Genomic DNA, 18369 nt, shown 5'->3' with positions numbered 1-18369 from the left:
TGTGGATTCAGTATTTTAAGTTTAAGTCTTTGATTCATTTGTAATATATCTTGGTATAAGAAAAGTGAGGTGGAGATCAGCTATAATTTTATAGAATATAGGATATTAAAAAATTAAGATTTATTGCCCAGTAATGGTTAAATGACTTTTTGCTTATAAGTACTACTTTCTTTTAAATAAAGCCTCTTTTTTGTTATTTTGGTAAATACTTAGTCATTCTTCAAGAATTCACTCAAACAGGGGCGCCTGGGTGGCTCAGTTGGTTAAGCGACTGCTTTCGGCTCAGGTCATGATCCTGGAGTCCCTGGATCGAGTCCCGCATCGGGCTCCCTGCTCGGCAGGGAGCCTGCTTCTCCCTCTGACCCTCCCCCTCTCATGTGCTCTCTCTCTCTCATTCCCTCTGTCTCAAATAAATAAATAAAATTAAAAAAAAAAAAAAAGAAATCACTCAAACAACATTTCTTTGAGGAAATCTTATTCTATTGTTAAATTTTATGTAACATGTCACCTACATGAGGACAATATAACCTTAGTCATATCTTCAGGACTTCCACGGTGTCTAAACATAGTAGGTGTTTAGCAGTTTTTGAAAAGGTGACTAGATCACTTTGTAAACAGTGTATTAAATGGTTCTGTGGAAAATGAATCCAGTAAATTGCCTGTAGATTTATCTTTTCAGTTGGTTATTAAACATCACTCCCTATGTTTTCTTTTTGTTTAACATTCTACTTTTTGATCATATTAACTTAATATTGAATTATCTTGAATTCTAAATTGGTTTGATTCGAAGCATCAAGACACTATTACATAATAAGCAAAAGACAGAATAATCCAGGTATTTTCTGTAAATAAGGACATGGGTGACCAGCCTTTAATCCATTGCTTTTTTATTTGAGAAACAAGTATCTGAATTTTTTTTTTTTTTTAAGATTTTATTTATTTATTTGACAGAGAGAGAGACAGCGAGAGAGGGAACACAAGCAGGGGGAGTGGGAGAGGGAGAAGCAGGCTTCCCGCGGAGCAGGGAGCCCGATGCGGGGCTCAATCCCAGGACCCTGGGATCATGACCTGAGCCGAAGGCAGACACTTAACGACTGAGCCACCCAGGCGCCCCCAAGTATCTGAATTTAATTATAATGTATTTAAGAAGTCGTAAAACTTGGTGTTCTGCATGGGGTATGAATTGTCATGTATTTGGTCTGAATCATATTCAAGCACTTGGGTTAGTGAATTGAGTCTTTTAAAATCTAAATATAAGCATTTGGTAGCTGTTAAGATTTTTCTTAATTGAGAAATTTGAAGTTCTTTGGAAAGAAATGATGTGGGGGCTAGTTGGGGGGGGAATCAAAATTGTCCCCAGGCTTTCTGGTCTAAGTCCCTGGGGAGATGGGCACCTTTTACTGGGAAGATTTTGGAGTGGAGTAGGGTTGGGCATAGTGGTACAAAATTAAGGACTTAGTTTTGGAAATATTAGTTTTGACATGTCTGTGATTTGTATAAGGTGAGATATCAAGTGGACAATTGGACATACTAACTTGGAACTTGAGAGTTCTGATCTAGGAGTATAAGTCCGTCATTGACATCTTGGTGATTTCTGTCTTGGGAATGACAGATCACTTGGGGGTTTAAGTACAGAATGAGAGGATAGGGCTCAGGAATACCTTAAGATACAAAACATGTAATTTAGAGGATGTGTAGAGGATGAGGAGCCAACAAGAGACTGAAAAAGTGATACTGCAGAAAACACTGTGTTAGACAAGTACCCATTGGAGAAGCAACATGGGATTTCTACTATATGACCTAAACTAGAACAATTTAACTGGAGTTGATAGGAGAGGGGCCTATATTGGGATGAATTGAATAATGAATGAAAAGTGAGTGTAGAGCTCTTTTTGAGAAGTATGCTTGGCTTTGCAAGACAAATGGTAGCTGAATGGGAATATGATTTTAGTGGAGTGTGTGTGTTTAAAGAATGGTGATCATAGAGACTTTGCCAGCATGTTCATGGGAATGGTGTAGTATAAAAGAAGAGATTAATGAGCTGCACTGTTCAATATGGTAGCTATTTGCTACATGGCGGCTAGTGAAATTTAAATGAGTTAAGGTGAAATAAAATACAAAATACATTTCTTCAGTTGCATCAGCCATATTTTGGATACTCAATAGCCCATGTGGCTAGTGGCTACCATATTGAATGGTACAGATACTGAACATTTCCACCATTGCACATAGTTCTGTTAGTTCTATATTAGAGGAAAAAAAGGACAACCAAAGGATTGTGACAAAATGGGATCCAGAGGACCTGTGTTTTTGGATATTTGTATTTGTATTTCATAGAAAGAGAGATTCCTCCACTGAATAGGACCAGACCAGATAGATGTAGTTTTGTTAGCGGGATGACTAGACAACCTCTTCTTGTCATTTTCTATTTCTGTATGAAATATTTAGGAGTTACGAGCTGAGAGTTTGTGTGTTGGGCGTAGGGAGGCAGGGAAGGATGAGTGAGAGAATCAGATTTGAAAGTACTTAGAGGAATTCACTGGAGAAGGCTAAGAGGATTGCTGACAATGATAAGTCCCCATTTGGGGTTGATAATGAAATTTAGTTTGACTAGTTTGCTCTAAGTGGTTTTCTTCACCAGCATTCAGCTGCTTAGCCAGGATTGTGAATTTGCCAAGTTACTGCAAGAGTCGAGGGAGTATTTGCAAGGTAGTGATTACAATAATGATCTGTGGAATTCTAAGCTAGATAAAGGAAGTTAAAAATGAGAAGGGTCAATGAGAAGGGTAGTGGTGGGAGTTGATACATTGAAGTTTATGATGAAGTCAAAGAGTTTTTGCCATGGGGGTACTTGGCCAAAGCAGCTGGGAGGTTGAAGGGTTATTGCCATGGGATAAGGTATCTAAATTTTATCTACTTTTTCATACTGGTGGTCGGGGTGGAGGGTGGGAATAATACGGTTTCTGTGGGCAGTAAGGTCATGATCTGACTATAGGAATAGGGATTTGATCAGGGGATTTGAGATCAAGATGTTGGATTGGTTGCCCATGTAGATGTTGAAATTAACCAAGAAGCCAGGATTCAGGTCTTTGATAAAGAGGAAATAAGCAGCAGGTCAGAAATGACTTCAGCAAGGAGAGGAGGGAGAACTAAAAGGAGACTAATGATGACTGATAAAATGAGAGTGAGGTGTATGAGAATAAAAAAATGGTTGTAGAGAGGAAGTGGTGTCCTCATGCCAAACTGCAGCAGCTAGTAGCAACCAGTGGACTACAGTACTTGAGGGGAAACGGGCATCCACGGGTTAATACTTCTTACTGGAAAGAGTTGTTGGACTAAGGCTGGTAATAGTTGCCTACCTAAGGGAGTCCAGTGTGTGTTCTTTAAACTCATTTTTGTCTTGCAAAGCACTATTGTTGATTTTCAGAGCTTAATTGTTTTTCTGGCACCTGGAGTGGTGATTGAAGGGGTAGCCCAGGGTAGAGTGGCTATTTATAAATAAGTGTAGGTCATTTGTAAATTAGAGAAAGTCTACACACTTTCTGGAAGTGATTGTTTTTTTCTGACAAAGGGTTATGAACAGCACTGTTTTCGAGGCTAGGTTTACATAATGACCCTACCACCTGTTAGTTCTCTGACCTTAGAGAGAGTCATATAATCTCAGTGAACCTAGAACTTCATCATCAACAAAATGGGAAAAGTCTATCTATAGAGGATTTGAAAAACATACACCAAACCCTTAAAATGGAGCCTGATGTTCATTGTGTACCTTAGCCCCAGGTACCTCTTATCTAGTGTTTTTGGTACTACTTTTGTAAAATTGTAGTTTTTTCTGATACTGCTAATATTTCTTGTATCTTTAGAAATATCTAAAGCAATATTTAAATCTTTTTGAAATTTTAACAAAATACTGAAAAACAATTCCTCTTAAGTATCATATATTTTAATGGCTTACAAGTCATTGCTGTTTGAGTCATAAATAAAATACCTTAAATAAAGCAGTTGCTTACTATGACTCGAATTCAACTGCTGGCTCCATCATATCCCAACTGTTCAGTGATTTGAGGCCAATGATTTTTTCTTATTAAAAAAAAAAAATCTGTAGAACTGCCCTTTACACATATGAATGGTGTGAGGATCAGATGATTTCCTCATGTGAAGAATATGCTTTAAATCTGGCTGTATAATATAAACTTTTATTTTTATGTCTCATGTTTTTGCACTTTTTTTTTTTTTAGCTCTTTGATGTTGGACATACAGCATTTCTTGTTTTTGTTTTTTTCTGTATAACTTTTGCTTGAAGTGTCAGGTTCATTAATGATTTAAAAATATGTGATATTTCATAGCAACTTGTTCTCTCTTTAAATAGAGAACCAGATGAGAGCTTAAAATGTAGATTTAACAACAATTATTTCTTTTTTTTTTTTAATAAAAACAGGGCTGATGGTGTTATGAGAACAATGAACACAGAAAAACTCCTAAAAACTGTACCAATTATTCAAAATCAAATGGATGCCCTTCTTGATTTTAATGTAAGTTGATTGCACAAATGCTTTTATAAAAATTTAAGATTCAAATATATTATTGGTCAGAGTCTTTATTCCTAAGTTTTCATAAACTAAGTTTTTCACTTTAATATCCTATTTGGCTAAAGATTTTCTGTAAATGTGGTCCCAAATCAAATTACTTTTTATTTTTATTTTTTTAGATTTGCTCTGATTTCTTTGGTGGTGGTTCTCTAGCTCTAGAATTATAGGGTATACTAGCTAAAGAAAGTGATGGAGAGGTGAAGGGATTGATCTGAAAGTCTGCTTTCTTTTGATAATGGTTTTTAGATTTTAAAAATATATAAAGATTTTCTTTATGAATAGTCAATTTAATATTTCACTTTTGTCTGCATTATAGAACTGAATGCATGTCAGTTATTAACAAATACAGGGAAGTTCCAGTACACTTGTAACAGCTTGTTATATAAATAGCTGTTGTTGAAGAGCATTGTGTTCCCTGAAAGTTTTGTTTCAGTGACCATTATTTAAACCAGTTGCCAGCTTTGTCACTTGTTTATAATATGTTAGGTGTTAGCATTTTCGAGTCTGTTCTTTTTGGGGGCATCTATCTTTAGATATTTTATTTTAGAGCTTATAAGTGCAAGTTAGTGAATGAAACTGTGACAATTTCATACTCAAATAGATTTTTCCTTTGACTTGTGCTATTAATTGGTAGTCTTCAAGTTTCTTGAGGGCAGGGACCAGGTCTGCTTTTTCTCTGCTGTGTCTCCATTGTCAGGAGTGTGTGGCATATAGAGTGCATGTTCAGTAAACATTCGGTAAATGAGTTCTATAGACTTCATAGACTAGAACAGGTTATTAAACTATGGCTTACTGCCTGTTTTTATATGGCTTGTGAGCTAAGAATGATTTTTATATATTTTAAATGGTTGAAAATAATTTAAAAAAAAGGAATATTTTTGACAGGTGAAAATTATATGAAATTTCAATTCAGTTTCTGTAATAGTATTTTTACAGTACAACCAGGCTCACTGGTTTACATATTGTCTGTGGATGTTTTTTTGATGTAATAACAGAGTTGAGTAGTTCTGACAGATACCATACGATTCGCAGAATCTAAAATATTCACATTTAGATTTTTTGCAAAAGACGGTTGCTGATCTCTAGTGTGTTAGTGTGTGTTACCTGCACATTTATAAATTTTATAGGGTTAATGCCTAGAAAAAGAATTTGGTAGAGCAAAGGACATAAACATTTAGATTTTTAATGAATATTGACAACTTACATTACAAAAGGATTAAGCCCAGTCACTTGTAAATAGGTGCCTGTTTTTCTTTATCCTTGTTGGCACTGAGTAATATAGCTTGGTTTTGATAATTTTTGGTACCTCCTAGTCTGGTGCTGGAGAAAGGATAGTTTTAGTCTAATTTGATTATTATATTTTAATTTACCTGATAAGGGAAGTCTTTTCAACATGTTATGTGAATTGTCTGTCATTTGCTTTATTATTAGGATTCTCTACGATGGAAATCAACCTGTTAGAGATTTTACAAGTATTTACCAGTTTGTTGTTTACTGTTCAACTTTGTGCTTATGTTTTTATATGCCTAAAAACGAGTTAATTGGTTCATCCTTTTGATTCATTTCTTGAGATAAAACTTTCATAAACTAGTATTAGTATTCTTGATAGACAAATAGGTGCTTTTTTTTGTTACATCGTAATTCAGTAATAGTAACATTCTTTATGTGTGAGGGACTGTGCTATTTATAGTCAGTATATTAATTCTCCTAGTAATCATATGAAATAGAAATATTATCATAGCCATTTTGAAGGTATTTGTTTATAATATTGGAAAAAGGTGTATTTAAAAAAAAATACGTTTCTTCTACCTAGCTTAGCTTTGTATCTTGGTGATTGCCTAAGAATTTCAGAAGTTAAAGGATATTTTTGTTCTTTGTGACTTATTTCTGAATTAAATTGAATGTTACAGAATTTTTGCTTGCTTGTGCCTTTTACATTAATCTGAACTCTGACAGATTTTTGCACTATTTGGATGTAACTGATTGCAAGAAATAAATGTCTTTTTCTGTAATACACTTAAATATTTGAATTTACAATATTTTAATTTGAAGGAAGTTTTTGTCATTTAATACATAAGATTAGCTTATCTCTTTTTCTAATTTTCCCCCAGGTTAATAGTAATGAACTTACAAATGGGGTAATAAATGCTGCCTTCATGCTCCTGTTCAAAGATGCCATTAGACTGTTTGCAGCATACAATGAAGGAATTATTAACCTGTTGGGTAAATATTGCTGTGGTTTGTTAATTGTTGTTGCTGTTTTTTAAGATTTTATTTACTTATTTGAGAGAGAGAGAGAGATTGAGAAAGCACAGCCAGGAGTAGGAACAGAGGGAGAGGGAGAAGCAGACTCCCTGCTGAGCAGGGGGCCCAATGCAGGGCTCGATCCCAGGACTCCAGGATTATGACCTGAGCTGAAGGCAGACGCTTGACGACTGAGCCACCCACGCCCCGCAATATTGCTGTAGTTTAATAACATTTTATTTTTTTATTTTGTGTTCTATTGATAATATTGTCTGAATTGTTACTTAGGGCTGCCTAACCACTCATTGGGATATTCATTGATTATAACATTTTATTTGGAGAAAAGATTTTTATACCTGATTATGTTAAGTAATTACTTATTTTTACAACTGGAATGTTCAGCTGGATGAACTTCATTTTATTTATTTATTTTTAAGATTTACTTATTTATTTTAGAGAGAGAGAGAGAGATGCATGCAAGCGGGGGGGGGAGGGGAAGAGGGAGAGAGACAAAGAATCCCCAAGTAGATTTCCCACTGAGTAGGGAGCCCTATGCTGGACTCAATCCCAGGACCCTGTGATCATGACCTGGGCCAAAACCAAGAGCCAGCTGCTCAACCAACTGAGCCGCCTAGGTACCCCTAGATGAATTTTGATTTTTAGATATATCTGTGATTTTTTTCCTGTCAGTTTTATTATTTTTAGAAATATAAAAATCCCCTTAAAATTAAGTTGGATTTTTTTCTCTGCCAGAAGAATCTTACTTCCTCACAATTTACTCCATAAAGAATTTTAATTATAAAATACATAATTGTTCTAAGCCTAATTTTAAAATTGATAATTATTTTAAATGCATTAAACATTTATTTTTTAGGATGCCTTTTACTTTTGAGGCATTTTAAGAATGTGTATGTTCAGTGTATATAGAATGCAGTTAATTTTGCCTAGAAATGATCATTTTTTCCATGGGACTTGGATGGAGTAGATAAGTTAACAGTCTAAAGAGTACTTAAGTATCAAGTGTCAGATACCAAATGTGTTCACTCCATTGTGCTTGTTCTCCCTCCCCTCCCCATTTAAAAAATTTATTTAAATTTGCTTTTTATAGGCTTATTCACAAACTTATTTAGGAATACCTTAATTTATGAAGACAGGGAAATTGGGCCTATTTTTTCACAAGTAAAAAGGTAGAAGGTTTATTCTACACAGTTTTGGAAGTCAGCCTTTTTTTTTTTTTTTTTAAGATTTTATTTGACAGACACAGCGAGAGAGGGAACACAAGCAGGGGGAGTGGGAGAGGGAGAAGCAGGCTTCCCGCGGGGCAGGGAGCCCAATGCGGGGCTCCATCCCAGGACCCTGAGATCATGACCTGAGCCGAAGGCAGACGCTTAACAACTGAGCCACCCAGGTGCCCCTTGAAGTCAGTCTTAACACTGTTGGTGTATTGGTATAAATGAAGCTCTTTATTGCTGTTCATATAACAAGTTTAAATGAGCTTTCCAGGTGACATTTGGACATGATAAAGTTGCCATCTTTGTTAATATGTTATTAGTAAGTTGGCGCTGTTTTAAATGGAGAAAAGTATAACATACGTTAACAAAAAATGCAAATTATATTTAGGGAATTCTGAGGGAAGAAATATTATAGAACAAACTAGTAATATGGGGGAAGTCAAATGATTTTTCTATTTTAATATAATAGCATCTGTTTTAATTTGCTTTAAATGTCTGAACTAACACTGATATTTTTCCTTTGGGTGAATGTGTTCTCTGAGACACCTGTATGACCTCTTTGGAGCTATTACTTAATACTTCTCCTTTTTGAGTGTTCTGTTTTGATGTGAATAAATGCATTTTTACATTTACTTTTGGCAGAAAAATATTTTGATATGAAAAAGAACCAGTGCAAAGAAGGTCTCGACATCTATAAGAAGTTCCTGACTAGGATGACAAGAATCTCTGAGTTTCTCAAAGTTGCAGAGGTAAACTGTCTTTAAGTTGACTGTCTCTTAACTTGCTTTTTTTGTCATTAAGTGTAGATTTTAAAGAAATAAGGCATTATCCAAATGAAGGAAACATCTTAAATATAATGAAGTATATATTCAGTCATATCTATATGCTGTATTGAATTCTTTGTTATGGTATGAATATGATGTGGTATCGAATAAGATATATACCGTATATTTAATTCAGTATTGAATATTGAAAGGTAATCTATTTTTAAATTGTTTATTTCTCTACAAAATCAGGTAGGTGGCACATAATGGTGGCAGAGATTTTTATGTTTGGCATTAGCCATGTATTTTAGCATATTTATCCTGTTATGTGGTAGAGAATATTCAGTGTGAGTGCAAGTCTTTTTCCTCCAGTGAGATTTGCAGCTAGAGTCACATGGTTCATAGTGTTTTGTTCCCCTACAAAAGTGAATTTAGTGTGTTTATTGTTTATCATTGATTCTGAAAACCATGAATGTAGGTTCTAGGATAATTTTATAGATCTGTTTAAAATACAATTTTCTGGATTTCTAAAATAGCATTATACTACTTTACTTAAATTGTTCTTTTCTTCTTTTTTTCATTATTCAGTCTACTGTAATAATGGTGAATATAATTTAATTAGAAAATTTTCCTCAAAAGATATTTTTTTCCTATAAGAAAGCACGGAATATTTTAAAACAATGTTAGTCTGAGCCAACATTTTAATTTTTTAGTGAGCTCATTAGAATGATAAACTTTAAGATGATTCATAATAACATTTCTATATCAATCTATAGAAATTGTTCTTAGCCATCCACTGATAACCTCTCCTCATTTCCTCCCCATGACACCCAGAAAACATGTGTTCTCTAGTGTGGTTTTGATTCTGCAGTGAGGTGTTAGAAACTTGGGTGCTTATGTCCTGAGTTTGAACTCTGATTTCAGCTATAACAGCTCGGTACAGGTCCTTAATCTTGGCATCCCATGGTTTCCTCCTCTGTAAAAGTACTTGAGATAGTGCTTACCTCACTGGGTTGTTGTAAAATTGCTTAGAACAGTATCTGACTTCTAGTTTGTGTCCTGAAGACATTTGCTGCTATTTTTATTCTCCCCCACCTTGAGAAAGCACATATTGGAATGCAAATGAATGTCAATCTTGGTCTTTTAAGGATAATTAATCTAATATATATTTTATAGGAATATTGTATTATACATTTATATTTTCTAATGAAAAGAAAGTAATCTGTAACCTTCAATTCAGAATCCAACAGATGTCCTATTTTGAGAACTGTTCCTCTAGGTAATTTTCTTTTCTGTTTTGATGTGTACAAAGGATTTTAACAGGTAGCTAAATGATGTTTCAAAAGCATAGTTCATTCATTCTGGCCAATAAAATAATTGAAGGATTTAATTAGTTGAGACAAGAATATTTTACTTTTAAGATGTTCAAACTGTTCGAAACATCTTATTGAAGAATTTATCTTTTGCCGGAAACCATAATAAAAATAATAAAAAGCTAATAAAACCCTGCTTTAAAAAAAATAAATTTCTGGCATTGTCACAGAAGGCATTTATGTTGTGGTAATGCTTGCAGGCATTATCTTGCTTGCCCAGAGGCAGCTCTCAAAGAGTTTTTGTTTTCACTTTCTCTGCCCTCTGCCCAATCACCAGTAGAGATGTCTTGCTAGGATAATTTTGGAAGATGACTAGGCTATAATTGATCAATTATATCAAAGTAGTTAATCTGGAACTAGCAAGTTGGTGATTCTAGCTCTGTTACCATAGTGGTATTTCAACCTATAGCGGATGGAGTAGGATAGAATAGGACGATGAGACCTTTGAAGAAAATAGCTTTACGTTAGCTATTTTATGAAGTCTACTGAAGATTATACTGGATTTAAAGTATCTCTCAAGGAGAAATCAGGTTTTTTTTTTTTTCCATTTCTTTTGGGTCAGTCATATACTAAAACAAGAAGGTAGTGTTTATACTATGTTTCCAGTAAATTCTTTAACTGTTTTAATTTGTTGACTTTTTCCTTTAGCCTCTTATGTTCTTTGCATTTGATCATTGTAGTTATTGACTTAAATTTTAAGCCTTTATTTACCTCCAGTTCTTTTGGTCTGAGATGAAATAGACCATCTGCTCCGTATGATGTGAGAAATAAAATATTCTTTCATGAGACTGTCTTTGGGCTTGCAGATTGTGACAGCTTAGCTTACCTAGGTGCTCAGAAGATGTGGAGATGGTAACTTAATAGTCTTATTGAATTTACCACCTCTAGTTCTCCTCCTTTTATAACTTTCAGAGCCATTAAAGGACATCTAAGCCCTTGGAAATATTGAATGATACCTCTGGAGATTAAATATTCTTCTGATTTTAAAGATGTCTGTCTAGAATATTGTTCACAATACTTGCCGTAAATTTCATTTTCTAAATTTTATTTTTATTACTTCTTTATTATAATTTTGTTCATTAAATACAATGCTTCTGCTTCTTACAGCAAGTTGGAATTGACAGAGGTGATATACCAGACCTTTCACAGGTAAGTATATTGCATAATATCAATTCACTGTCTGCTAGCTTTCCCTGTATTGCTAGGTGTGAACAGTACAAAGATGAATAATAGGCAGCTCCTACTGTCAAGGAGATCAGTGTAATTTTTCTTGACAGATTTTAACATGATACATTGCTGACTCTTGTTTTAGCATTATGATCTCTTCATCTCTTACGTTGGTGGAGCTAGCCACTACATACTATTCCTTTAGTTTATTTTCTTTAATCTCTCCAGTGCAAAGCCCAGTTTTAATTTAGGATTCTGTAACATAGTAGTTTATCTAAACTTTCAGCTTAGATATACCTTACACTCTGTGTTGGCTCCTGCTCTATATCAGATATGTGATCTTAGGCAAGATATTTACATTTCACTGTCTCAGGTTGTTCATTTGTAAAATGGATATACTACTAGTACCTTCTTCATAGACTCAGTAATTACATACAAGGTAGCTAGCATGTTGCCTGTTGTGCTGTAATAGCTTTTTATTTTTATTTTATTTTATTTTTTTTAAGATTTTATTTATTTGACAGAGACAGCGAGAGCAGGAACACAAAGCAGGGGGAGTGGGAGAGGGAGAAGCAGGCTTCCCGCTGAGCAGGGAGCCTGATGTGGGACTCGATCCCAGGACCCTGGGATCATGACCTGAGCCGAAGGCAGCCGCTTAACGACTGAGCCACCCAGGCGCCCTGTAATAGCTTTTTAAATGTTAATCACTGTCAACAACATTCTCATCATCATCTCTGACAAGAGCTCTTGGGAGTCTTAGACATTTTGTTGAGATTAGGGAGTGGTGCACATGTAGTCTCAGTTCAACATAGACATTAATGTTATAATCTAATATTTTTGGCTTTAATTGGTTTTCTACTGTATCTTTTTTGTACTAAGGTAAGGTCTTGTGTATAGAGAGAAAATGCAGAATGAAGGAAATTGTTCAAGTCGTAATTGGTAGATTTAGATACCTGTAATCCAGTAACTCTTTATCTCAAATCCTAAAGAATATTTGGGGCAAGTAAATGCCACTGATGGATTTGCTTCACTGAAAGATAGTGAACAATTCCTTTTCAGCTCACTTTGTTTCCTTTTGAAAGTAATTAGCTCTTCATATTAAGATTTGATACATAGCCTTTAAAGGCCAGTCTTTTTTAAAACAAAATTGAGCTAAATATCTATTTCAGTGGAATTTGATTAACTGTAGACATTTGTGTTATCAGCACACCATCCAATATATAGATCAGTTCCATCACCCCAGGTCTCAGGTCCCCTTCTGGCCACTCCCTAGTCCTCTCCATAAATCACTGTTTTGACTTCTAATAGCATAATTTTATTAGATCTTAAATGTAATATAAATGGAATCATCCAAGTGTTTTTTTTGTATCTGACTTCTTTTGCTCATCATAGTGTTTTGAGCTCTGTCCATGTAGTGAGTGTGTACCATTAATTCATTCCTCTTTATTGCTGAATAGTATTTCATTGTGTGACTTCACAATTTTGTTCATCCGTTTTCCAAATGATGGACTTTGGGATTTGTAGTTTTTTACTGTTGTAAATAAAGCCACTTAAAACATTCTTGAATAAGTCTTTTCTTGTGGAGATAGGTTTTTATGTCTTTTGGGTAGATAATTAGGAATGGAATTGGGTAGTTAAGCTAGGTGTATATTTAATTTCATAAAAAAAAATTCAGGTCTTTTAAGGTGGATGAATTTCAACCAACATTGTATAAGAGTTCTATCTGTTCCATATCTTCACCAGTGTTCGATGTTTGCTAGTCTTGTCTTTAACTTTAGCCATTCTAGTGGGTAAACAATTGTATCACATTGATAATGTTTGTGCACTTTCAGTTACTCAGCAAGTATTTATCAATTACAGAGAACACTGCCCAACAATATGTCTAGCTTTTAGGAGTATGTTTTTATTTAAAATTCAAATAAGTTAAATATTAAAAAAATTAATTACTTGCAGGAACCTCTTAATGTTTCATGTTTCCATAGTCTCAGTTTTTATATTTTTGGTTATGTTTATTAATACCCCTTATTAGGTCATGCTTATGTAATAAAAATAATGTTATTCTTTGGTAGCTAAAACTCCGCTGTTAATTAGTTCATAAGGAATATACCTACTTTTGTTACTCTCATATGTTAGATGATACTTAATTTTTTTTGACCAGTGGCCTACTTATCATGAAAATCTTATATTTGTACAATTTTAGGCCCCAAGCAGTCTTCTTGATGCTTTGGAACAACATTTAGCTTCCTTGGAAGGAAAGAAAATTAAAGATTCTACGGCTGCAAGCAGGTACATTATTCTTTGTAGGGCAAAGAGCAGGAGTGATGTTTCTGAGAGAGTTGATGAATCCAGCTTAAGTTCCAAGTTATTTGACTCCCCCTTACCTTGATTAATCATTTATAATTAATAGCATCTACCTCATAATGTTGCTGCCAAGGATTAAATGGGTTAATACATGTAAATTCTTGGAATAGTTCCTGATCTTCAATAGATGTCAGCATCTCTTAAGATGATAACACTGACTACATGGTTTGCAATTATATTCATAGTGTCAGTATTTCTCTCAAAGGTGATAGTGCGTTGGGGCACCTGGCTGGCTCAATCAGAAGAGCATGCGACTCTTGATCTTGGGGTTATGAGTTTGAGCCCCACGTGGGGTGTAGAGATTACTGAAAATAAATAAAACTTAAGAAAAATGATAATAAATTTTAAAAATAAACTTTTTTTAAAAGTGATAATACATTGATTCATATGGTGTCTTGTAATTATAAGATACCCTTTTACAAATTTGATTAACCCCCACTATAGGCCAGTGAAATGTATGCAGTAGTAATTCTGGGACTCAAACCTATGATGTCTGACATAAAATTCCATCATTTTTCTCTAATGCCAATTCATGTGGTTGATTATTGACATATTTTAATCAGTCTGTTGGGCTTTCAGCTGATTTCCAAGACTAAAACGAGTTAACCTACCAAATTGAATATAGCACAGATCATCTCATATTGACTGTGTAACATGAGTTTTGTGTTGGGGGTAATGAGTAATTCTCATTTTTTTATGACAATTTTCTCTTAATAGCATGAAAAAAATTTTGTGTAAAATATTTATAATGAGACCCTTCTCTGTAGACTTTTTGATTGTTTCAGAACTTTTTTTTGTCGCAATAAAATTTAAGTAATTTTTATTTTTTTTAAATATCACAGCCAATTTATTTTTTTAAGCAATTGGAAAGGCACATTAATAGAGGCAGAGATTCATTAAGAGGAAAAATCAATACATTTTATAACTATAAATTTAAATGTTGCTCCTATGAATGACATAAATAACGTTTTATTTATTTATTTATTTTTATTCTTATGTTAATCCCCATACATTACATCATTAGTTTTAGATGAAGTGTTCCATGATTCATTGTTTGTGCATAATACCCAGTGCTCCATGCAGAATGTGCCCTCCTCAATACCCACCACCAGGCTAACCCATCCTCCCACCCCCCTCCCCTCTAGAACCCTCAGTTTGTTTTTCAGAGTCCGTCGTCTCTCATGGTTCGTCTACCCCTCCGATTTCCCCGCTTCATTCTTCCCCTCCCGCTACCTCCTTCTTCTTTTTTTTTTCTTAACATATATTGCATTATTTGTTTCAGAGGTACAGATCTGAGATTCAACAGTCTTGCACAATTCACAGTGCTTACCAGAACACGTACCCTCCCCAGTGTCTATCACCCAGTCACCCCATCCCTCCCACCCCACCCCCCACTCCAGCAACCCTGTTTGTTTCCTACAATTAAGAATTCCTCATATCAGTGAGATCATATGATACATGTCTTTCTCTGTTTGACTTACTTCACTCAGCATAATACCCTCCAGTTCGATCCACGTCGTTGCAAATGGCAAGATCTCATTCCTTTTGATGGCTGCATGATATTCCATTGTGTGTGTGTGTGTATATATATATATACACACACACACACACACATACCACATCTTCTTTATCCATTCATATGTCGATGGACATCTTGGCCCTTTCCACAGTTTGGCTATTGTGGACATTGCTGCTATAAACATCGGGATGCACGTACCCCTTCGGATCCCTACTTTTGTATCTTTGGGGTAAATACCCAGTAGTGCAATTGCTGGATCATATGGTAGCTCTATTTTCAACTTTTTGAGGAACTTCCATACAGTTTTCCAGAGTGGCTGCACCAGCTTGCATTCCCACCAACAGTGTAGGAGGGTTCCCCTTTCTCCACATCCCCGCCAACATCTGTCGTTTCCTGACTTGTTAATTTTAGCCATTCTGACTGGTGTGAGGTGGTATCTCATTGAGGTTTTGATTTGGATTTCCCTGATGCCGAGCGATATTGAGCACTTTTTCATGTGTCTGTTGGCCATTTGGATGTCTTCTTTGGAAAAATGTCTGTTCATGTCTTCTGCCCATTTCTTGATTGGATTCTTTGTTCTTTGGGTGTTGAGTTTGATGAGTTCTTTATAGATTTTGGATACTAGCCCTTTATCTGATACGTCATTTGCAAATAGCTTCTCCCATTCTGTCGGTTGTCTTTTGGTTTTGTTGACTGTTTCCTTGGCTTTGCAAAAGCTTTTTATCTTGATGAAGTCCCAATAGTTCATTTTTGCCCTTGCTTCCCTTGCCTTTGACGATGTTTCTAGGAAGAAGTTGCTGAGGCTGAGGTCGAAGAGGTTGCTGCCTGTGTTCTCCTTTAGGATTTTGATGGACTCCTGTCTCACATTGAGGTCTTTCAACCATTTGGAGTCTATTTTTGTGTGTGGTGTAAGGAAATGGTCCAGTTTCATTCTTCTGCATGTGGCTATCCAATTTTCCCAACACCATTTGTTGAAGAGACTGTCTTTGTTCCATTGGACATTCTTTCCTGCTTTGTCAAAGATGAGTTGACCATAGAGTTGAGGGTCTATTTCTGGGCTCTCTATTCTGTTCCATTGATCTATGTGCCTGTTTTTGTGCCAGTACCATGCTGTCTTGATGATGACAGCTTTGTAATAGAGCTGGAAGCCCGGAATTGTGATGCCGCCGGCTTTGCTTTTCTTTTTCAACATTCCTCTGGCTATGCGGGGTCTTTTCTGGTTCCATACAAATTTTAGGATTATTTGTTCCATTTCTTTGAAAAAAGTGGATGGTATTTTGATGGGGATTGCATTGAATGTGTAGATTGCTCTAGGTAGCATTGACATCTTCACAATATTTGTTCTTCCAATCCATGAGCATGGAACGTTTTTCCATTTCTTTGTGTCTTCCTCAGTTTCTTTCATGACTATTTTATAGTTTTCTGAGTACAGATCCTTTGTCTCTTTGGTTAGATTTATTCCTAGGTATCTTATGGTTTTGGGTGCCATTGTAAATGGGATCGACTCCTTAATTTCTCTTTCTTCTGTCTTGTTGTTGGTGTATAGGAATGCCACTGACTTCTGTGCATTGATTTTATATCCTGCCACTTTACTGAATTCCTGTATGAGTTCTAGCAGTTTTGGGGTGGAGTATTTTGGGTTTTCCACATAAAGTATCATATCATCTGCAAAGAGTGAGGGTTTGACTTCTTCTTTGCCGATTTGGATGCCTTTGATTTCTTTTTGTTGTCTGATTGCTGTGGCTAGGACTTCCAATACTATGTTGAATAGCAGTGGTGATAGTGGACATCCCTGCCACGTTCCTGACCTTAGGGGGAAAGCTCTCAGTTTTTCCCCATTGCGAATGATATTCGCTGTAGGTTTTTCATAGATGGCTTTTATGATATTGAGGTATGTACCCTCGATCCCCCTATACTCTGAAGAGTTTTGATCAAGAAAGGATGCTGTACTTTGTCAAATGCTTCTTCTGCATCTATTGAGAGGATCATATGATTCTTGTTCTTTCTTTTGTTAATGTATTGTATCACATTGATTGATTTGCGGATGTTGAACCAACCTTGCAGCCCAGGGATAAATCCCACTTGGTCGTGGTGAATAATCCTTTTAATGTACTGTTGGATCCTATTGGCTAGTATTTTGGTGAGAATTTTTGCATCCATGTTCATCAGGGATATGGGTCTGTAATTCTCCTTTTTGATGGGGTCTTTGTCTGGTTTGGGGATCAAGGTAATGCTGGCCTCATAAAATGAGTTTGGAAGTTTTCCTTCCATTTCTACTTTTTGGAACAGTTTCAGAAGAATAGGTATGAATTCTTCTTGAAATGTTTGGTAGAATTCCCCTGGGAAGCCATCGGGCCCTGGGCTTTTGTTTTTTGGGAGATTTTTGATGACTGCTTCAATTTCCTTAGTGGTTATAGGTCTGTTCAGGTTTTCTATTTCATCCTGGTTCAGTTTTGGTAGTTGATACATCTCTAGGAATGCCTCCATTTCTTCCAGGTTATCTAATTTGCTGGCATAGAGTTGCTCATAATATGTTCTTAGAATTGTTTGTATTTCTTTGGTGTTGGTTGTGATCTCTCCTCTTTCATTCATGATTTTGTTGATTTGGGTCATTTCTCTTCTCTTTTTGATAAGTCTGGCCAGGGGTTTATCAATCTTGTTAATTCTTTCAAAGAACCAGCTCCTAGTTTCGTTGATCTGTTCTACTGTTCTTTTCGTTTCTATTTCATTGATTTCTGCTCTGATCTTTATGATTTCTCTTCTCCTGCTGGGTTTAGGCTTTATTTGCTGTTCTTTCTCCAGCTCCTTTAGGTGTAGGGTTAGGTTGTGTACTTGAGACCTTTCTTGTTTCTTGAGAAAGGCTTGTATTGCTATATACTTTCCTCTTAGGACTGCCTTTGCTGCATCCCAAAGATTTTGAATAGTGTGTTTTCATTTTCATTGGTTTCCATGTATTTTTTTAATTCTTCTTTAATTTCCTGGTTGACCCATTCATTCTTCAGTAGGATGCTCTTTAGCCTCCATGTATTTGAGTTCTTTCCGACTTTCCTCTTGTGATTGAGTTCTAGTTTCAAAGCATTGTGGTCTGAAAATAGGCAGGGAATGATCCCAATCTTTTGG

General features: G+C 35.5%; 1 protein-coding gene across 12 annotated transcripts in view; it reads left to right on the top strand.

Annotated features, from left to right (window-relative positions):
• Positions 1-18369, top strand: part of PICALM (phosphatidylinositol binding clathrin assembly protein) — a 110104-nt gene that overhangs the window by 46001 nt on the left and 45734 nt on the right. For all 12 annotated transcript variants that reach the window (XM_034995302.1, XM_034995291.1, XM_034995303.1 and 9 more), the window contains exons 5-9: positions 4439-4532; positions 6701-6812; positions 8708-8814; positions 11310-11351; positions 13570-13655. In XM_034995302.1, coding sequence (XP_034851193.1) covers positions 4439-4532; positions 6701-6812; positions 8708-8814; positions 11310-11351; positions 13570-13655 — 441 coding nt within the window. The remainder of the gene's footprint in view (positions 1-4438; positions 4533-6700; positions 6813-8707; positions 8815-11309; positions 11352-13569; positions 13656-18369) is intronic.

The sequence above is a fragment of the Mirounga leonina genome, unplaced genomic scaffold (genome assembly GCF_011800145.1).
Source record: "Mirounga leonina isolate KUSES-001 unplaced genomic scaffold, KU_Mleo_1.0 Mir_92, whole genome shotgun sequence".
Lineage (NCBI taxonomy): Eukaryota > Metazoa > Chordata > Mammalia > Carnivora > Phocidae > Mirounga > Mirounga leonina.
Note: the sequence above shows the minus strand (reverse complement) of the source record. Positions and strands in the feature narration are given on the sequence as shown.